The 23,696-nt window shown below is 40.5% G+C and overlaps 1 protein-coding gene across 5 annotated transcripts in view; it reads right to left on the bottom strand.

Moving 5' to 3' along the window:
• LOC126293502 (uncharacterized) overlaps positions 1–23,696 on the bottom strand; it is a 101,773-nt gene that overhangs the window by 32,357 nt on the left and 45,720 nt on the right. For 3 of the 5 annotated variants that reach the window (XM_049986752.1, XM_049986754.1, XM_049986755.1), the window contains one exon: positions 11,080–11,265. The exons of 1 other annotated variant lie outside the window; for it this stretch is intronic. In XM_049986752.1, the coding sequence (XP_049842709.1) occupies positions 11,080–11,265 (186 nt within the window). The remainder of the gene's footprint in view (positions 1–11,079; positions 11,266–23,696) is intronic. One more of the 5 variants, XM_049986756.1, reaches the window with a different exon arrangement.

Here is a 23,696-nt window from a genome sequence, read left to right as displayed (position 1 = left end):
AGACTGGTCAACAAGGGACTGAATGGAAGCCTTAGACCCACTCAGTGATTTTACATAGGACCAGAATTTGGTTCTCTGCCCACTCTTTTGCCAAGGTGTGCCTGTGGTAGTTTTTATATGCTTTGCACATGGACCTTTTCACAGCTGCAAAAATCTCTACTAATCTTTGTTTATCATCATTTTTGCATTCTCATTTGAATCTAAAGTGCAACAGCCTCTGCTTCCTCAACATCTTCCAAATTTTGCTATTAAATTGTGGTGGGTCTTTTCCATCCTTTATCCACTTACCAGGCACATAACTCTACAAACCACGATTCACAATCTACTTAAGCTTTGCCCATAATCCCTCTATGTGCATCTAACTGGAAGTAAGTGATGTCAATTCAGTCTCTAAGCAATATAGTACTAACTGCTTGTCTCCTCTATCTAGCAGAAACACTCTCATAGTCTTCCTGACTGATTTATTAACTTCCCTAACCATAATTGCTATTATTGTTGTTGTTGTCGTGGTCTTCAGTCCTGAGACTGGTTTGATGCAGCTCTCCATGCTACTCTATCCTGTGCAAGCTTCATCATCTCCCAGTACCTACTGCAACCTACATCCTTCTGTATCTGCTTAGTGTATTCACCTCTTGGTCTCCCTCTACGATTTTTACACTCCACTCTGCCCTCCAAAACTAAATTGGTGATCCCTTGATGCCTCAGAACATGTCCTACCAACCAGTCCCTTCTTCTTGTCTAGTTGTGCCACAAGCTCCTCTTCTCCCCAATTCTATTCAGCACCTCCTCATTAGTTATGTAATCTACCCATCTAATTTTCAGCATTCTTCTGTAACACCACATTTCGAGAGCTTCTGTTCTCTTCTTGTCCAAACTATTCATCGTTCATGTTTCACTTCCATACATGACTACATCCCATACAAATAGTTTCAGAAAGGACTTTCTGACACTTAAATCTGCACTCGGCATTAACAAATTTCTCTTGTTCAAAACACTGTTCCTGGCATTGCCAGTTTGCATTCTATATCTTCCCTACTTCGACCATCATCAGTTATTTTGCTCCCCAAATAGCAAAACTCATTTACTACTTTTAGTGTCTCATTTCCTAATCTAATTCCCTCAGTATCACCCGACTTAATTCCACTACATTCCATTATCCTCGTTTTGCTTTTGTTGATGTTCATCTTATATCCTCCTTTCAAGACACTGTCCATTCCGTTCAACTGCTCTTCCAGGTCCTTTGCTGTCTCTGACAGAATTACAATGTCATCCGCGAATCTCAAAGTTTTTACTTCTTCTCCATGAATTTTAATACCTACTCTGAATTTTTCTTTTGTTTCCTTTACTGCCTGCTCAATGTACAGATTGAATAACATCGGGAGAGGCTACAACCCTGTCTCACTCCCTTCCCAACCACTGCTTCCCTTTCATGTCCCTCGATTCTTATGACTGCTATCTGGTTTCTGTACAAATATGACATCATATCACTAATCCCCGTTTCCACACTGACATTGTCAATAAGATCTAGCCTATTTGTAACTATGAGGTCTAAGATATTTCCATTGTGTGTGGGCTGCCAAGCTAGCTGCTCAAGACAGTTTTCAGAAAACTGTGTTCAGAACTATTTCACACAACTGTCTGTTACAACATGTGTTCAATATTATCTTGCTCTTGCAAAGCTGGAATCAAAAATTGCACAAGGAGGTCCTCACAACACACAGATACCGCTGTACAACTAACAGGCTCAGGAGGTGTCACCACCTCGAAGAAAAATGGACCGAGAATAAGGAGCTCTGTACAACATGCGAGCGGAGTCGAACCCCATATGCGATAGTTCTGGATATCCACGGTGCCATGCAGAGTAAAATGTTTTTCACCCATCCAAAGAATGTTCCCGGGCCACAGGTCATCCACTGCCATGAATGCCAAAAAACAAAGCACAAAGTCAGGGTGTCGTAGCCTACCTTGGGGCTTAATTTCGTGCACACATTCTGAAATTGTATTGACACCAGGTTAAAATGCCCTGCAAAATCTTTTGAAGTGTTGAACTGGGGAGAGAAGTTTCATGATGCAATTCATGCACTGGCTGCAGAATTTAATGTGTGTCCTGCACGCTTGGCTACAGGAACTTCATCAACAATTGCAGTGGGAGTGGGCTGCCTTCCTCTTCCTGCTGCACTGCCTAATTCACCCGTTTCTTCACATTTCTGTATCATATTCTTTATCCCATTCATTAACATGGGGCCTCTTCTGACAGCAATATTCCTGCAATGCAATGCTGCTACTGCTGCCATTCTTATGTAACAACTTTAGCAGCAGAGCACAGTCTCTCTTCTCAATGGCAATTGTGTTTTGTATGGAAAGTGTCGACCTCCTTCTCCCTTTACACTGACAGTCGCATCAGAAAAGAAATCGACACACGTCGCAAAGCAGCAAACGTCACACTGACTTTAAAACAGAAACCATTTCACATTCTGATTGCTTACTGTGCCACATTTTCACCTGGTGGCAGAAAGTGAAACTATTATTTTTTGCAGCATACCCTGCGAGAACACCAGTAAATGAACATACCTACGCCATTCCAGCATAGAGCAATATATAAATCCCGCACTGCTGCATACTGGTACCATACACTGTCCATTTGTATTAGTACAGTCAGAAGCCTGTATAACCACATTTTACAGCACGGGCTGCTGCGAGATGTGCAGGAAGAAGAATCAGTGTGGTTCTGGAAGCTACTGACATGGATGTGGAGCCATGTCGATTCCAGTGCTGTGGCCAGCAGTGCTAGGTTTCTCGGTTGAGGATCTGCGATGCGAACAGCCTGATCGAGGTGCTTCCATAGAGTCTCTATTGTGTTTAAATCCAGGGATTACGATAAACCCATCCCGGTGCTCTTCGAGCCATGCACATATACTATGTGATCAAAAGTATCCGGACACAACCTAAAACAAATGTTTTTCATATTAGGTGCACCGTGCTGCCACCTACTGCCAGGTACTCCATATCAGTGACCCCAGTAGTCATTAGACATCTTGAGAGAGCAGAACGGAGCACTCCGCATAACTCACGGACTTTGAATGTCGTCAGGTGATTGGGTGTCACTTGTGTCGTACGTCTGTATGTGGGATTTCCACACTCCTAAACATCCCTCGGTCCACTGTTTCCGATGTGATAGGGAAAGGGAAATGTGAAGGGATACGTAAAGCACAAAAGCGTATGGGCCGATGTCGTCTGTTGGCTGACAGACCGCCGAAAGTTGAAGAGGGTCATAATATGTAATAGGCAGAAATCTATCCAGACTGTCACACAGGAATTCCAAACTACGTAACGATCCGCTGCAGGTACTATGACAATTCAGCGGGATGTGAGAAAACTTGGATTTCATGGGCGAGCGGCTGCTCATAAGCCACACATCACGCGGGTAAATGCCAAATGTCACCTCACTTGGTGTAAGGAGCATAAACATTGGATGATTGAACAGTGGAAAAACAGACAAATCATAGTACATCATGTGGTGATCCAATGGCAGGGTGTGAGTATGGTGAATGCCTGGCGAATGTCATCTGCCAGTGTGTGTAGTGCCAACAGTAAAATTTGGAGTCGGTGGTGTTATGGTGTGGTCGTGTTTTTCATGGAGGGGGCTTGCACGCCTTGTTTTCCGTTGCACTATCACAGCACAGGCCTACATTGATGTTTTAAGCACCTTCTTGCCTTCCATTGTTGAAGAGCAATTTGGGGATGGCAATTGCATCTTTCAACACAATCGAGCACCTCTTGATAATGCATGGCCTGTGGCGGAGTGGTTACACGGCGTTAACATCCTTGTAATGGACTAGCCTGCACAGAGTCCTGACCTGAATCCTATGGACCACCTTTGGGATGTTTTGGAACACTGACTTTGTGCCACGTTACATCAATTGACATCGATACCTCTCCTCAGTGGAGCACTCTGTAAAGAATGGGCTGCCATTACCCAAGAAACCTACCAGCACCTGATTGAAAGTATGACTGTGAGAGTGGAAGCTTTCATCGAGGCTAAGGGTGGGCCAACGCCGTATGGAATTCCAGCATTACCGATGGAGGGAGCCATGAACCTGTAAGTCATTTTCACCTGACACAAATTGACTAACGTTTGAATGAGGTTTTGTTGACCACGGTCCAAGCTAACTGCCTGGCATCTGCGATCCGTTTCTTTTGACCACTACTTACCATTGGCACCACCTATCGGCAAACAGCGGAACAAAAATTTTACACCTTGTACATGTTCATTTGTAGAAAGTCTGGAATTTGTTGAGTCTATCATATTTCAGCACAAACGCAACTGAAGCGCTAACGAAGTTGCTCAAGCTGAGCATGCATGGTCCCAGGAGGAAATTTTATTACAGGTGCAGCTGTTCAGAGTTTTGCAGATAACAACAAATCTGAACCTGAACATGTATATACACTAGCAGAAAAAAAAACTGCAACACCTAGAAGGAGTTGTTTGACATAAACAAAAGTTGAAAGGCTTGTTTCTACATCTGAAAGATGATATCTATTCAAGTTTCATGCCAGTCGCGTAACAGTGACACTAGTAGAGCCATTATGAGGATGCAAATCAGGTTTGCTTTGAGTACATGCTGTACTTGTCATGAGCATCAAGTTACCTTCGAGAGTGGATGTGGTGGGTCGATGCTAGTCAAGAATGTCTTTAAGGTGACAAATGCACCATTATCAACAACCCACTAAATTTCAGCAAGGACGTGAAATAGGGCTAGAAAAACTGGATGTTCTTTCTGTGGGTATTGCACAAAGACGTGACAGGAATGTGGCCACTATATGTGACTAATGACAGGGGTGGTCGCAGGAATGTACAGACTCCGAATGACCACGTGGCACTACTGAGAGTGAAGACCATTGTGTTTGGCATATGGTTCTGGAACATTGTACTGCATCTGCAGCACCGCAAAGACACAGCGAACTGTTACAAATTGGTTACTTCAAGGACAGCTCAAAGCAATCATTCTACTGACTCTGAACCACCAACATTTGGGACCTCAGTGGGAAGTCATTGGAGGGCAGGCTAGAGGTCTGCTGTGTTTTCTAAAGAAAACTATTTCTGCCTCAGTCCCAGTGATGGCCGTTTGCTGGTTAGGAGGAGATCAGTTGAGTGCCTGCAACCAAATAGCCTGTGTGCTACAGACAGTGGACCTACACCTGGAGTTACAGTACGGTGTTCGATTTTGTATGACAGCAGGGAGCAATCTCGTGGCTGTCCCAAGCACCCTGACTGCAAATTTGTACATCAGTCTGCCGATTCAACCTGTTGTGCTGCCACTCATGAACAGCATTCCAGGTTTGTTTTCCAACAGGAGAACACTTGTTGTGACGCAACATGCTCTACAGTGTCAACATGTTGCCTTGGCCCACTCGATCATTGGATCTGTCTCCAGTCAAGCACATATAGGACATCATCGAACGACAACTTCGGCACCATCCACAAACAGCATTAACTATCTCTGTATTGACCGAACAAATGCAACAGGCGTGGAACTCCATCCCGCAGACTGACATATGGCACCTGTATGACAATTCCAGCACATTTGCATATTTGCCTTCAATATTATGGTGGTTACACCAGTCACAGATGTGCCAACATCGCACTATTACCTAGACAGATGTACTGTTGAAGATGTGATGATGTTTGGTTTGTGGGGTGCTCAACTGCGTGGTCATCAGCACCCGTACAAAGTCCCAATTTTTACACAGTCCATTTTCTTTTAACAATCCAATCTAGTCACTCTCACAAAAGATGATGATGATGATGATGAAATGAGGAGGACAACAAACACACAGTCCCCAGGCAGAGAGAATCCCAAGCCCGGCCGGGAATCGAACCCGGGACCCTGTGATCCAGAGGCAGCAACGCTAGCCCCTAGACCATGAGCTGCGGATGATGTATTCTTGAAATTCCATTACTCTACATTAATTATTTACTGGTGTTGCACTTTGTTTTCCTATCAGTGTGTATTTAAAGGAGACCATCACAAACTACAGTGTCATTATTTCTTCTCCCTAAACTTCTCCTTTTGCAAATTTCTCCAAGCTGTACTTCACAGTCTGATCGAAGTACAGGCTGAATAACATCGGGGAGAGGCTACAACCCTGTCTCACTCCTTTCCAACTCACTGTTTTCCTTTTATGTTGTTCAACTCTTGTAACTGCAGTACAGTTTCTGTAGAAGTTGCAGTTAACCTTTAGCTCCCTGTATTTTATCCCTGCTATCTCCAAAGTCCCCCCCATGAACCATGGACCTTGCCGATGGTGGGGAAGCTTGCGGGCCTCAGCGATACAGATAGCCATACTGTAGGTGCAACCACAACGGAGCGGTAGCTGTTGAGAGGCCAGACAAACGTGTGGTTCCTGAAGAGGGGCAGCAGCCCTTTCAGTAGTTACAGGGCCAACAGTCTGGATGATTGACTAATTGGCCTTGTAACATCAACCAAAACGGCCTTGCTGTGCTGGTAACTGTGAATGTCTGAAAGCAAATGATGATGGATCCTCTTGGATAAAATATTCCAGAGGTAAAATAGTCCCTCATTCGGATCTCCAGGTGGGGTTGCCACCAGGAGAAACAAAACTGGCATTCTACGGACTGGAGACTGGATGTCAGATACCTTAATTGGGCAGGGAAGTAAGAAAATCTGAAAAAGAAAATGCATAGGTTAAAGTTATATACAGTGGGAATTACTGGAGTTCGGTGGCAGGAGGAACAAGATTTCTAGTCAGGTAAATACAGGGTTATAAATACAAAATCAGATATGGGTAATGCAGGAGTTGGTTTAATAATGAGTAAAATAAAAGGAACGTGGATAAGCTACTATGAACAGCACAGTGTACGCATTATTGTGGCCAAGATAGACACGAAGCCCACGGCTACCACAGTAGTACAAGTTTATATGCAACTAGCTCCACAGATGAGGAAAAGACTGAGAAAATGTACAATGAGATAAAAGATTATTCAGATAGTTAAGGGAGCCGAAAATTTAATAGTCATGGGGGACTGGAATTTGATAGTAGGGAAAGCAAGAGAAGGACAAGTAGTAGGTGAATATGGAATGGGAGAAAGGAATGAAAAAGGAAGCCACCTGGTAGAATTTTGCACAAAGCATAATTTAATCATAGCTTTCACTTGGTTTAAAAATAAAGAGAGAAGGTTGTATACATGGAAGACACCTGGAGACATTGGGAGATTTAGGAACCAGATTTTAAATTTTAAGACATTGCCAGGGGCAGATGTGGACTCTGACCACAATTTATTGGTTATGAACTGAATTAAAACTGAAGAAACTGCAAAAAGGGAGGTATTTAAGGAGATGAGACCTGGGTAAACTGAAAGAACCAGATGCTGTAGAGGGTTTCAGGGGGAGCATTAGGGAAGAATTGACCAGAACAGGAGAAAGGAATACAGAAGAAGAATGGGTAGCTTTGAGCAATGAAATAGTGAAGGCAGCAGAGGATCAAGAAGGTAAAAAGAACAGGGTTAGTAGAAATCCTTGGGTAACACAAGAGATATTGAATTTAACCAATGAAAGGAGAAAACATAAAAATGCAATAAATGAAGCAGTCAGAAGGGAATACAAACATCTAAAAAAATGACATTGACAGAAAGTGCAAATGGCTAAACAGGAATGGCTAGAGGAGAAATGTAATGAAGTAGAAGCATATATAACTAGAGGCAAGATACATACTGTCTACAGGAAAGTTAAAGAGACCTTTGGAGGAAAGAGAACCACCTGCATGAATATCAAGAGCTCAGACGGAAAACCAGTCCTAAGCAAAGAAGGGAAAGCAGAAAGATGGAAGGAGTATATACAGGGTCTATACAAGGGCGCTGTACTTGATGGCAATATTATGGGAATGGAGGAGGATGTAGAGGAAGATGAGAAGGGAGATATGATACTGCGTGAAGAGTTTGACAGAGCACTGAAAGACCTGAGTCGAAACAAGGCCTCAGGAATAGAGAGCATTCTGTTAGACCTACTGATAGCCTTGGGAGAGCCAGTCCTGACAAAACTCTACCATCTGGTGAGCAAGATGTACGAGACAGGTGAAATTCCCTCAGACTTCAAGAAGAGCATAATAATTCCAATCCCAAAGAAAGCAGGTACTCACAGCTGTGAAATTTGCTGAACTATCAGTTTAATATGTCACGGTTGCAAAATACTAACACAAATCATTTACAGAAGAATGGAAAGGAGCTGACCTCAGGGAAGATAAGTTTGGAGTCCGGGGAAATGTAGGGACATGCAAGGCAATACTGAGCCTACAACTTCTCATAGAAAAGGCAAACTAATGTTTATAGCATTCGTGGACTTAAGAGAAAGCTTTTGACAATGTTGACTAGGATACTCTTTCAAATTCTAAATGTGGCTGGAATAAAATACAGGGAGCTAAGGCTATTTACAATTTGTACAGAAATCAGAGGGCACTTATAAGAGTCAAGGGGCATGAGGGGGAAGCAATGGTTGAGAAGGTAGTGAGACAGGGTTGTAGCCTATCCCAAATGTTATTCAGCAAGCAGTAATGGAAACAAAAGAAAAATTTGGAGTAGGAATTAAAATCCATGGAGAAGAAATAAAAGCTTTGAGGTTCGCCAATGACATTGTAATTCTGTCAGAGACAGAAAAGGACTTGGAAGAGCAGTTGAACGGAATGGACAGTGTCTTGAAAGGAGGATATAAGATGAACATCAACAAAAGCAAAACGAGGATAATGGGATGTAGACAAATTAAGTCGGGCAATGCTGATGGAATTAGCTTAGGAAATTTGTTAATATCAAGTACAGATTTAAGTGTCAGGAAGTCATTTCTGAAAGTACTTGTATGGGGTGTAGTCATGTATGGAGGTGAAACATGGACAATAAACAATTTGGACAAGAAGAGAATAGAAGCTTTTGCAATGTGGTACTACAGAAGAATGCTGAAGATTATATGTGCACATCACATAACTAATGAGGTGGTACTGAATAGAATTAAGAAGAGAAATTTATGGTACAACCTGACCAAAAGAAGGGATCTGTTGGTAGGACATGTTCTGAGGCATCAAGGGATCGCCAATTTAGTACTGGAGGGAAATGTGGAGGGTAAAACTCATAGCGGAAGGCCAAGAGATGAATACACTAAGCAGATTCAGAAGGATGTAGGTTGCAGTAAGTACTGGGAGATGAAGAAACTTGCACAGGATAGAGTAGCATGGAGAGCTGCATCAAACCAGTCTCAGGACTGAAGACAATGACGACAACAACAACAACAACAACCCCTGAGTTTAAAGAGTATATTGCAATCAACAGTGTCAAAAGCTTTTCTCTAAATCTACAAATGCTATAAATATAGGTTTGCTTTTCTTCTACACTTGCTGTAAGATTAAATGTAGGATCAGTATTGCCCCAACTACCTCTACATTTTTCCAGAATCCGAACTAATCTTTCCCTGTGGTTGGCTCCAACCAATTTTTCCTATTCTGTGAATACTTTGTGTCAGTATTTTGCAACCGTCACTTATTAACTGATGGTTGAGTAGTATTCACACTTATAAGCGCCTAGCTCCTTTGAAGCTGGATTTACAGGACAGACCCTAGTACACAAATTAAAACAACACAATATAGACAGGGCCATCAGTTCTATACAGCACGTGACCAAACCAACAAAGCAGACTCATACTGAGGTGAGACGAGTGATGCGGTAGCGACTTGCACATACACAAGTGACAGTACCATCTTGTGCACAAGGTATAAAAGGGCAGTGCATTGGTGAAGCTGTCATTTGTACTCCAGTGATTCATTTGAAAAGGTTTCTGTCATGATTATGGCCACCCAATGGGAATTAATGGACTCAATGTGAAACTGGTAGTTGGAGCTAGACGCATGAGAGATTCTATTCTTGACAGCTTTATTCCAAGATCCACTGTATTAAGCATTTGCTGACAATACCAGATTTCAGGCATCACATCTCACCAAGGACAACACAGTGGTCGATGGCCTTCATAACTACAGAGAGCAGCGGTGTTTGCATAGAGTTTTCAGAGCTAATAGGAAAGCACTGTATGAAAGAACTGCAAAAACCAATGTTTGATTTACAATTAATGAAGCCATTTGGACAATGTGGTAAAATGTGTCATTAATGGGTTACAGCAGGAGACAGCCACTGTGAGTGCCTCTGCTAACAGCACACTATTGCCTGAAGCACATTTCGTGGGCTCGTGACCGCATCAGTTGGACCCTGGATGATTGGAAAACTGTGACCCAGTCTGCAGAGTCCCGATTTCAGCTGGTAAGAGCTGACGGTAGGGTTCAAGTGTGGCACAGACCCCACAAAGCGACGGAACCGAGTTGTCGAAAAGGCACCGTGTGAGCTGATGGTGGCCTCCTAATAATGTAAGCACTGTTAGCAGGGAATGGACTAGGTCCTCTGGTCAAACTGAATAGATCATTTTCTGGAAATTGTTTCAGCTACTTTGAGACCATTTGCAGCCATTCATGGACTTCGCAGTTCCAAACAACGATGGAATATTTATGGATGACACATCACCGGGCCACAACTGTTTGCGATCGGTTTGAAGAACGTTGTGGACAATTTGAGCGACCACACAGATCACTCGACATGTATCACCTCAAACATTTATGGGATACAATCGAGAGGCCAGTTCATCTATAAAATCCTCCACCGGCAGGCAGCATGGTTCAATACTTCTGCAGGGGACTTGCAAAGTCAGTACCACATTGAACTAGTGCACTATGCAGGGCAAAAGGAGGTATCCCATGACTTTTGATGACTCAGTGTAGCGTAAAGAGACTTCTCTGTGGCGGAGGTGAAGCTCTGACACAGCACAGCTCAACAGCAGTGGTGCTCTAGAGGTCAGTAGCTACTACTTGTCAATGGCTGGGGAACAAACGAGATGAAAATGTGCCGCATTTGAACCACTTTAATTGGACAGAAGCCAAAGAAATTTTAATACATTGCACCTCGAATAGATTACACACTAACTCGAATAGATTACACACTAATGAAAATTGCATGTGTCCACCACATAAACTTACTTAAATACCATAGTAATTTTATCAAGCGGTTCAGGACTGGAGACCCACATCTCAAGTTCCTGCAAGTTCTTTAGACTTCTCAGTGCAGTAAATGCCTCCCTCACCTCACTGTGGCTTAAGTCTAAATCATAAAGATGCAGCCGTTCCAAGCTGTCAGCACAGATTGTCAGCAATGGTAGGACACACCTGTGTAAAAACAGTTCACAGACAAGAAATCAAAATAGATAAGGCACCACTTATTCTAACTCTAAATTAATTATGCCTATTCTTAATAGTAACATTACCATATTCAAATGTGACTTGCTACTGAAATATTGGATCATAATTATTATATTAATCTTGATCAAAAGTGAACCCACTATTAACTACAATAATAATAATAATAATAATAATAATAATAATAATAATAAGAATAATTATAATAATAATAAACCCCATGGAGGCCCAGGAAAAGAACAGGCCTTCGGTATGTTCTGCCAGTCGTAAAAGGCGACGAAAAGAACAAACCACCAATAGCGCTAACCCCCCTTTTAGTGTGATTAGTTGGTTCAGGACAGAACTAATGAAGCCTCGGACAAGCGCTGTCATGGTTGGGAACGACGCTTGAACCCTATGTCCGTCCACAATGGTAACGACACTGCTAGCCACACGGAAAATGATTTAAATCCAAATAGAGGTGTTTTGCAGGACATGCTTCCTGTAACCACTCTAGAAGGAAAACAAAACAGAGGATGAGATAGTCAGATGAAGTTAACCGACACCTCACATTCTGTTATTACCAAGCAACAAACCTAGGAACCAACACAACTGGATACAGATCACAAGTATACACAACATTTATTACCAGATATCCAGAATTAAAATTTTTAACAGAACAATGACTAGCTGATAAGAACAGTGCAGTAATAAAAAATAACAGGTTACCCCAGTCAGAATTAGAAAACATCAAACAACAAGTACAACAAATACTGGAACAAAATAATGTGCAATCAGAAGAAGAAGAAAATGCAGTAATGGACTCAAACATCCCAGAGCAAACAAACAAAGAACAACACGCATCAATTAAACAATCAGAGGAAAATGAAATCTTAAGACAGCCACCAGAACAAGCACAAATAAAACACAAAGTGACACGCATGTTAGATATAGAAGAAAAATTTCAGCTGACACATATAGAATACAAAGACACAAATACAGACATTATACCATTCTTGCATAGACCGCCAAATAACCCACTAGTCGAAACAACAATAAAAACTATCAACACAATCATACACAACAAAATAAATGAAAACACAACTATGGAAGAGTTGCAACTACTGGTTTATATAGGAGCACTCACTACACTAAATATACACACTAGGCACAGATCAGAACCAACCAACATACAGAAGAAACCCACAAAACCAGCATGGCAACACAGGCTACAGATCAGAATGGAAAAACTGAGAAAAGACATCGGACAGCTAACACAATTGTAAGACATCAAATGTCAGAAAAAAACGAAAAAGGTTAGGTAAAATCTCACAACAAGAAACGATAGAGCAATTAGATGAAAAGAAGCAGAAATCACAAGCATAGGCCAAATGACTTAGAAGATACAAAAAAAGTGAAAATTGAAGGAAACAAAACCAAACGTTGAATACAAACCAAAAGAAATTTTACCAGACAATAGATAACACACACATTAAAATAGACAATCCACCAAACATAACAGACATGCAACACTTCTGGAGCAACATATGGTCAAACACGGTACAACATAACAGGCATGCACGGTAGATACAAGCAGAAACAGACATACAAGATGATACCACAAATGCCTGAAGCAATAATTTTGCAACATGAAGTCACCCGAGCAATTAATTCTACTCACAATTTGAAATCCCCTGGAAAAGATAAAATAGCAAATTTCTGGCTAAAGAAGTTCACCTCAACACATTCACATCTAACTAAATTATTTAACAATTACATTGCAGACCCATACACAGTCCATGATTCACTTACACATGGACTAACTTATCTGAAACCTAAAGATCAAGCACACACAGCAAACCCAGCTAAATATCGTCCCATAACATGCCTACCAATAATATACAAAATATTAACTTCAGTCATTACACAGAAAATAATGGCACATACAACACAGAACAAAATTATAAATAAATAACAAAAAGGCTGTTGTAAAGGAGCATGAGGATGTAAAGAGCAACTGATAATAGATGCGTAGGTGACATATCAAGCTAAAACTAAACTACACTATGCGTACATTGATTACCAAAAAGCTTTTGATAGTGTACCCCACTCATGATCGCTATAGATATTGAAAATATACAAAGTAGATCCTAAATTGATACAGTTCCTAACATAGTAATGAAAAATTGGAAAACCGCACTTAATATCCAAACAAATTCAAATAATATCACATCACAGCCAATACAGATTACGCGTGGAATATACCAAGGAGACTCATCAAGTCCTTTCTGGTTCTGCCTTGCTCTGAACCCACTATCCAACATGCTAAATAATACAAATTGTGGATACAATATTACTGGAACATAACCACACAAAATCACACATTTGCTATACATGGGTGATCTAAAACTACTGGCAGCAACAAATCAACAACTCAACCAATTACTAAAGATAACAGAAGTATTCAGCAATAATATAAATATGGCTTTTGGAACAGACAAATGTAAGAAAAATAGCATAGTCAAGGGAAAACACACTAAACAAGAAGATTACATATTGGATAACCACAGAGACTGCATAAAAGCGATGGAAAAAACAGATGCCTATAAATATCTAGGAAACAAACAAAAAATAGGAATAGATAATACAAATATTAAAGAATAACTAAAAGAAAAATATAGACAAAGACTAAAAAAAAACTGAAAACAGAATTGACAACAAGAAACAAGACAAAAGCTATAAATACTTATGCTATACCAATATTGACCTACTCATTTAGAGTAGTGAAATGGAGCAACACAGACCTAGAAGCACTCAATACACTTACACGATCACAATGCCACAAATATAGAATATATCACATACATTCAGCAACAGAAAGATTCACATTAAGCAGAAAGGTAGGAGGAAGGGGATTTATCAACAACAAAAAAAAACCTACATTATGGACAGGTAGACAAATTAAGAAAATTCTTTCTAGAACAAGCAGAAACTAGCAAAATACACAAAGCAATCACTCATATAAATACATCAGCTACACCACTGCAGTTTCATAACCACTTCTACAACCCTTTAGATCACATAACAACAGATACGAAGAAAGTAAATTGGAAAAAGAAAACACTACTTGGCAAGCACCCGTATCATCTAACACAGACATACATCGATCAAGACGCATCCAACACATGGCTAAGAAAAGGCAATATATACAGGGAGACAGAAGGATTCAAGATTGCAATACAGTATCAAACAATAAACACCACATATTACAGCAATTAAAGATCTCAATACCACAACAGATAAATGCAGACTTTGCAAACAACAAATAGAAACAGTAGATCACACCACAAGTGGATGTACAATAGTAGCAAACACAGAATACCCCAGAAGACATGACAATGTAGCAAAAATAATACATCAACAGCTTGCCTTACAACATAAACTTATAAAACAACACGTTCCCACATACAAATATGCACCACAAAATGTACTGGAGAATGATGAATACGAATTATACTGGAACAGAACCATTACAACAGATAAAACAACACCACAAACAAATCTGACATCATACTCAGCAATAAAAAGAAGAAAGTAACAACTAATCGAAATATCCATACCCAATACAACAAATATACAAAAGAAAACAAGAGACAAAATTGAAAAATACATCCAACTGGCTGAGGAAGTCAAGGACATGTTGCATCAGGATAAAGTTGACATTATATCAATTATACTATCAACTACAGGAGTCATTCCACACAATATCCACCGGTACATCAATGCAATACAGCTACATCCAAACTTGTGTATACAACTACAGAAATCCGTAATTGTTGATACATGTTCAATTACCCGAAAGTTCCTAAATGCAATATAACATAAACCGTACAGTTAAAAGGAAGTCATGCTTGATCAAGGTCCGCGTCACTTTCCATTTTTGACCAGACATAACGTCTGAGAAAAGAAAGATAATAATAATAATAATAATAATAATAATAATAACAATAATAACAGTTCTGTGAGGCTCAACTGACAGGTGCAAGTTGACATGCTACTGCAAAGATGTTAGCGACAGTGTTAGATTACTCCCCTGCACATCCGTTTCCCCATTTGTGTTCCATCGGTAGCATATTATGGAACTATCTATGCAGGATTTAATTGACAACAATTAATGACAGATCACAAAATGTATTATTTATTACTGGAATCATTCCTTATTGAAAAGCCAGATCAAACTACACTTTGATTCAGAAAAATCCCATATGGCTAAACACACACACACACACACACACACACACACACACACACACACACACACACACACACACACACACACACACACACCAAAAAATGTTTCGCATCACCTTGCTTCCCAGAACTTCTGAAGATACACGTTGACTGTGGATATTGCATCACAGACACAGAGACTGACTGTTCAGAGATGTCACTAAACCCACTCAAAGATGTAAACAAACATGTGTGAGCAGTGTCTATTAACAGAGAGGGTCCAACAGCCGATTAGTTCCAGTCATTCCACCAAGGAGGAGATACACAGATTGTGTTGCCTGTATTTTGACAACGCCTAGACAGTCAATACCATGTTTTGATCACATCCACATTGTTACTTTGTGCCAGGAAGGGTTCTCAACAAGGGAAGTGTCCAGGCGTGTCTGAGTGAACCAAAGCGATGTTGTTCGGATATGGAGGAGATACAGACAGACAGGAACTGTCGATTACATGCCTCGTTCAGGCTGCTCGAGGGCTACTACTGCAGTGGATGACTGCTATCTATGGATCGGGCTCGGAGGAACCCTGACAGCAAAGCCACCATGTTGAATAATGCTTGTCGTGCAACCACAGGATGTTGTGTTACGACAAAGACTAAAAAAAAACTGAAAACAGAATTGACAACAAGAAACAAGACAAAAGCTATAAATACTTATGCTATACCAATATTGACCTACTCATTTAGAGTAGTGAAATGGAGCAACACAGACCTAGAAGCACTCAATACACTTACACGATCACAATGCCACAAATATAGAATATATCACATACATTCAGCAACAGAAAGATTCACATTAAGCAGAAAGGTAGGAGGAAGGGGATTTATCAACAACAAAAAAAAACCTACATTATGGACAGGTAGACAAATTAAGAAAATTCTTTCTAGAACAAGCAGAAACTAGCAAAATACACAAAGCAATCACTCATATAAATACATCAGCTACACCACTGCAGTTTCATAACCACTTCTACAACCCTTTAGATCACATAACAACAGATACGAAGAAAGTAAATTGGAAAAAGAAAACACTACTTGGCAAGCACCCGTATCATCTAACACAGACATACATCGATCAAGACGCATCCAACACATGGCTAAGAAAAGGCAATATATACAGGGAGACAGAAGGATTCAAGATTGCAATACAGTATCAAACAATAAACACCACATATTACAGCAATTAAAGATCTCAATACCACAACAGATAAATGCAGACTTTGCAAACAACAAATAGAAACAGTAGATCACACCACAAGTGGATGTACAATAGTAGCAAACACAGAATACCCCAGAAGACATGACAATGTAGCAAAAATAATACATCAACAGCTTGCCTTACAACATAAACTTATAAAACAACACGTTCCCACATACAAATATGCACCACAAAATGTACTGGAGAATGATGAATACGAATTATACTGGAACAGAACCATTACAACAGATAAAACAACACCACAAACAAATCTGACATCATACTCAGCAATAAAAAGAAGAAAGTAACAACTAATCGAAATATCCATACCCAATACAACAAATATACAAAAGAAAACAAGAGACAAAATTGAAAAATACATCCAACTGGCTGAGGAAGTCAAGGACATGTTGCATCAGGATAAAGTTGACATTATATCAATTATACTATCAACTACAGGAGTCATTCCACACAATATCCACCGGTACATCAATGCAATACAGCTACATCCAAACTTGTGTATACAACTACAGAAATCCGTAATTGTTGATACATGTTCAATTACCCGAAAGTTCCTAAATGCAATATAACATAAACCGTACAGTTAAAAGGAAGTCATGCTTGATCAAGGTCCGCGTCACTTTCCATTTTTGACCAGACATAACGTCTGAGAAAAGAAAGATAATAATAATAATAATAATAATAATAACAATAATAACAGTTCTGTGAGGCTCAACTGACAGGTGCAAGTTGACATGCTACTGCAAAGATGTTAGCGACAGTGTTAGATTACTCCCCTGCACATCCGTTTCCCCATTTGTGTTCCATCGGTAGCATATTATGGAACTATCTATGCAGGATTTAATTGACAACAATTAATGACAGATCACAAAATGTATTATTTATTACTGGAATCATTCCTTATTGAAAAGCCAGATCAAACTACACTTTGATTCAGAAAAATCCCATATGGCTAAACACACACACACACACACACACACACACACACACACACACACACACACACACACACACACACACACCAAAAAATGTTTCGCATCACCTTGCTTCCCAGAACTTCTGAAGATACACGTTGACTGTGGATATTGCATCACAGACACAGAGACTGACTGTTCAGAGATGTCACTAAACCCACTCAAAGATGTAAACAAACATGTGTGAGCAGTGTCTATTAACAGAGAGGGTCCAACAGCCGATTAGTTCCAGTCATTCCACCAAGGAGGAGATACACAGATTGTGTTGCCTGTATTTTGACAACGCCTAGACAGTCAATACCATGTTTTGATCACATCCACATTGTTACTTTGTGCCAGGAAGGGTTCTCAACAAGGGAAGTGTCCAGGCGTGTCTGAGTGAACCAAAGCGATGTTGTTCGGATATGGAGGAGATACAGACAGACAGGAACTGTCGATTACATGCCTCGTTCAGGCTGCTCGAGGGCTACTACTGCAGTGGATGACTGCTATCTATGGATCGGGCTCGGAGGAACCCTGACAGCAAAGCCACCATGTTGAATAATGCTTGTCGTGCAACCACAGGATGTTGTGTTACGACTCAAACTGTATGCAATAGGCTGCATCATGCGCAACTTTACTCCTGATGTCCTTGGCGATGTCCATCTTCGCAACCACGACACCACGCAGCGAGGGAGAGATGTACCCAACAACATGCCGAATGGACCCCTCAGGATTGGCATCGCATTCTCGTCACCAACCAGACAATTGTCAGAGACGTGTTGGCGGCAACCCAGTCAGGCTGGACACCTTAGGCATACTGTCTAGCAAGGGCAGCAAGATGGAGGTTCCCCATTGTTTTGGGGTGGCATTATGCCGCTGGTGGTCACTGAAGGTGCCGTAACCGCTGTACGATACGTGAGTGCCATCCTCCGATCAATAGTGCAACCATATCGGCAGCATATTGGCGAGGCATTCATCTTCATGGACGACAGTTTGCACCCCCTTCATGCACATCTTGTGAATGATTTCCTTCAGGATAACGACATCGGTCGACTTGTGTTGCCAGCATGTTCTCCAGACATGAACCCTATCGAACATGCCTGGGATAGATTGAAAAGGACTGTATATGGACAACATGACCCACCAACCATTCTGAGGGATCTACGCCGAATCACCGTTGAGGAGTGGGTCAATCTGAACCAACAGTGCCTTGATGAAGTTGCAGATAGTATTTCATGATGATAAAAGCCATGCATCAATGCAACAAGATATGCTACTGGGTATTAGAGGTTCCGGTGTGTACAGCAATCTGGACCACGACCTCTGACTGTTTCGATGTATGGTGGTACAACATGCAATGTGTGGTTTCATGAGCAGTAAAAAGGGGAGATATGATGTTTATGCTGATCTCTATTCCACTTTTCTGTACAGGTCCCGGAACTCTCAAAATTGAGGTGATGCAAAACTTTTTTTGATGTGTGTAATTAACTACTTCATGTGGAAGCTTAAGATACAATGGAAATGTAGTGGAAACAATGGACTGACGATATTCTTGAGAAGGATGCAATTTTATTCCAATTATATCTAAGCACATACATCTAAATGCAACTGTGTCTCAAGAATGCTGCCGACCAACTGGGGTGCCTCAAATATTATGCCCAGCACACACATGACAACAATAATAAATCACAAACTTGTGTCAACAGGCAAAGATTATTCTTTTCCTTCTAGACAGTGTTTAACTAGTTGTTGATGTGAACTCTCAATACAAGATCTGCAGTAAAACTGTACAATAAATTCAGAAAATAATAAATACAAGCAAATATTATGATATGTGAGGATATAGGACCTCCTCAAAGTCTTGCAATTGGACTCATATCCCTAAACTACCCCAGAACTACTGCAAAAAGAAGTTTTATGTGGAATGCATAAAATTTGTCATTCCTGGAGAATCTTAAAATCTTCGATAATGACAGGAGTTGAAGTAATGAATTAAAATTTGTGCTAAGGCTGGGACTTTAACCTGGGTCTACTCCTTACTAGGCCAGTATGATATCATCTACATCACCCTGGCATTGTGGTAACACAGCTGCATGGTATACCCTAATCCAATGCACTCCCTAGAACTAACTTCAGTTCACACACCAGCCCATCTTGATTTTCCCTTCTTTAATTCATCAGTATTGCCAAGGCTCTCCAATACTGGCATAATGCCCCAGCTTGGTACATAATGGGAAGATCCTGCCTGTACTTCTGGTATAGGTGAGCTATTGATCTTATGTAATTACATCAATAGAGAGCCTTGCCAATATTGAGTTAAAAATGGGAAAATCAAGATGTGCCTGAGGTATGAATTTAAGTTTGTGTTAGGAAGGACACTGGACTTGGGTATTCCGTTCAGCTGTGTTATCCAATGCTATGGAGGTGTAGTGGATAGCATGTCTGTGCAGTGAGAAGGAGACCAGGATTAGAATCCTGCCCTTGGCACAAATTTTAATTCATAACTTCACCTCCTATTCTTGTCGAAGATAAAGTTGAGATGCAATGTGTCTCCAGGGATGTATGATACGTCATTTTAAAGAGGAAACTTGGCAGAATATAATGTGTCAACAAAACGAAAATCAATTTTTTAACCCAAAATCTGATCCGTATCACCTTATGAGAAAAGGAGCAGCTATATGAATATCAAGAGCTCAGATGGAAAACCAGTCCCAGACAAAGAAGGAAAAGTCAAAAATTGCAAGGAGTATACAGAGTGTCTATACAAGGGAGATGAACTTGAAGGCAATTCTGTAGAAATGGAAGAGGACGTAGATGAAGATAAGATGGGAGACACAATACTGCATGAAGAATCTGACATTGCACTGAAAGACCTAAGGCGAAACATGGCCCCGGGAGTAGACAATACTGCATTATAACTACTGACAGCCTTGGAAAAGCCAGCCATGACAAAAATATTTCGTTTGGTGAGTGAGATGTGCGAGAGAGGTGAAATACTAACCAACTTCAAGAAGAATAAAGTAATTCCAATCTCAAAGAAAGCAGGTGCTAACAGTTGTGAAAATTACCACACTATTGGTTTAATAAGTCACAGTCACAAAATACTAACTCAAATTCTTTACAGATGAATGGAAAAACTGGTAGAAGCTGACCTCGGGGAAGATCAGATTTGATTCCAGAGAAATGTAGGAACATGTGAGGCAATATTAACCCTACGACTTATCATAGAAGATAGGTCAAGGAATGGCAAACCTACGTTTATAGCATTTGTAAACTTTGAGACAATGTTGACTGGAATACTCACAAATCCTAAAGCTGGCACGAGTAAAATAAAGGGAGCAAAACACTACTTACAATTTGCACAGGAATCGGATAGCAGTTATAAGGGTCAAGGGGCATGAAAATGAGGCAGTGGTTGAGAAGGAAGTGAGACAGGGTTGTAGCCAATCCGCAATGTTATTCAATCTGTACATTCAGAAAGCAGTAAAAGAGACCACAGTAATATTCAGAGTAGGAATTAAAGCTCAGGGAGAAGCAATAAGAAGCACTGAGATTTGCCAATGTCATTGTAACTCTGTCAGAGACAACGAAAGACATACAAAAACAGCTGAACCAAATAGTCAGTGCCTTGAGAGGAGGACATAAGATGAAGATCAACAAAAGCAATTCTAGAATATTGGAATGTAGGCTAATTAAATTGGGTGTTACTGCGGGAACTGGATTAGGAAACAAGACACTTAAAGTAGTAAATGAGTATTGTTATTTGGACAGCAAAATAAGTGATGAGGGTCGAAGTAGGGAGGATATAAAATGTAGGCTGGTAATGGCAAGAAAAGCATTTCTGAAGAATAGAAATTTGGTAACATCAAATACAAATTTAAGTTTCTGGGAGTTTTATAATTGCCCATTGTCTAGTTTGGTCCCCATCCAAAGCTACACGTAAATTATTTCCAATCTATAAGGATGTAAGAAATTGGTGCCTAATATAGGTTCGGGCACACCGGCCAGGGAAAAAGTCCATTCTAATGGTCACAGAAACTAGAGTCCACTATAATTCTACATTCACTGTAAGAGGATATAGGTGAACTATTAGCTAAGGTTAGTAATCTGTACGATAAAGAGTCCATCCCTGTTGCTGCTGCATTGGCTGTAAAGTACTCACAGCAGAACAACAGTAGGCCCACACGAGGTACATATGATGCAATTGGCTGTCATTTATGTACAAGCACAGGGACTCTTTACAAACACTAGTATGATTTATGTCCTCCATGCTTGCTGCTTTGAGATTTCCACAGGAGGGCAAACATAACTGTGCATCCACACTAAAAGGTGGTTGATTCATTGCCCATTGAAGCAATGTTTGTTCTTCGATTATATGAATACAGGGTGTTAGTTCTTTCGAACATGCTTAAAAGAACAGACACCCTACATTCATATAAATCTGTTTTTTTGCATTGTTACTGTTGACCCCATTTGCACTGTTTCATGTGTTGACCAGTAGCTGCTTGTAAACTTTTGCTGTGGCCTGTCATGCATAATACAAGTAACCATTTACAACTGGGTAAACACATGCACTTTGTAGGGCATGCACCAAAGCGGTTGCCATACCAGCACACAGGTGAGTGTTGCTTCACATACCATTTTTTACTGCCGTGGGGTCCAGAGCAGAATTGTGGAATGACGGCACCTTCTCGTGTGGTGTGGGATCATCACTTGTCTCCCTTGTCAGTAATATGTTGTTTAAGTGTGTCCAGGCCACGATTCAAAGTCCTGAGTTGTTCGGAAACTGTCAGTCGGTAATCCTTATTGATGGCGGAGGCCATATCATCATCTTGGGATTGTGTCATTTTACGCGCTTTTTTTGTCTAAGTGTACGGCAGACCTTGTCTGAAACTTCTCACTGTGCAATAGTGTCATTTTTGTCACTCATTTTGTTTGAGTTTTAAAAGGTTACATCAGTTAGTCGAAGCAGGCACAACGTAATGTCAATTCTGTCATCTCCGACTCGTTGACAGTAGCGTGTATATGGGCGATAGCAAACAGACGGTCCTTTCTCACCAATATGATTATTGTTTAATGCTTGCTGAATGCATTGAGCATGTGAGTTACAGACTCTCTTTAATGAGATAGTTTGTAAATTCTGGTACCCATTTTGCACTGCCATTTTTGTAATAATGTCCAACACTAAAACCAATGTATGAGAGTATGAAATGCTAATGGCAATGGTGAGCACACCATGAGGCTATGGAATGTAGATGAACTGCTCAATCAACAAGTAATTCACAGCAGTGCTAGTGGTGTTGGTACAAAGCACTTTAAATGCGGTATGCAGCAGAAGTACGTTCCAACACACGAAACCCTAAAGCCGGTCGCTGTGGTAAATATGGCGGGATATCCACTTCGCTTTACGGTACGGTCGAACACTGGACACGATGGACAGACTGTCTGTCACTGGTATGGAAAATCCTGAACTTTGAAGAAATGTTTGTCCTTCACTATTTGAAGTTGCTTGGAAGTTAGTGCTCAAAGTCGAAAACAAATTCCTTACTGAGCAATGGGATTAGTTTGTTTATCTCATCTACAAATTTATGCCCAATCCTGCAGTTTGCTGTGTATCATCAAGTTGACGCTCTGTTTCAAATTTCGTTGCCTTGTCTTCCAATTACGAAGCACTGTTTGAAATTATGGAACTATACAATGCTTCCCTTGAAATCACTGTAATGTATGTTACATGTGTTTGATGTGCATAGCGCAGAAGGTAACTATTGTGCGCATCCTGTAAATTGTATCAAGCATCCTTGAAACGCACAAACACCAGTTTATGTAACAAGTTGTCCTCCATTGAATATCGATTGTTTATCTTATACACTAAATGGTGATGTTGCTGCAGACTTATTCAAAATCTATTCAGAACTGCTAATTTTATTATGCTGTGGATGATCATCCATGGACATAATTA

This window comes from Schistocerca gregaria, chromosome 10, assembly GCF_023897955.1.
Source record: "Schistocerca gregaria isolate iqSchGreg1 chromosome 10, iqSchGreg1.2, whole genome shotgun sequence".
NCBI lineage: Eukaryota > Metazoa > Arthropoda > Insecta > Orthoptera > Acrididae > Schistocerca > Schistocerca gregaria.
The sequence above is the reverse complement of the archived record's forward strand: the minus strand, read 5'-3'. Positions and strand labels throughout refer to the sequence as shown.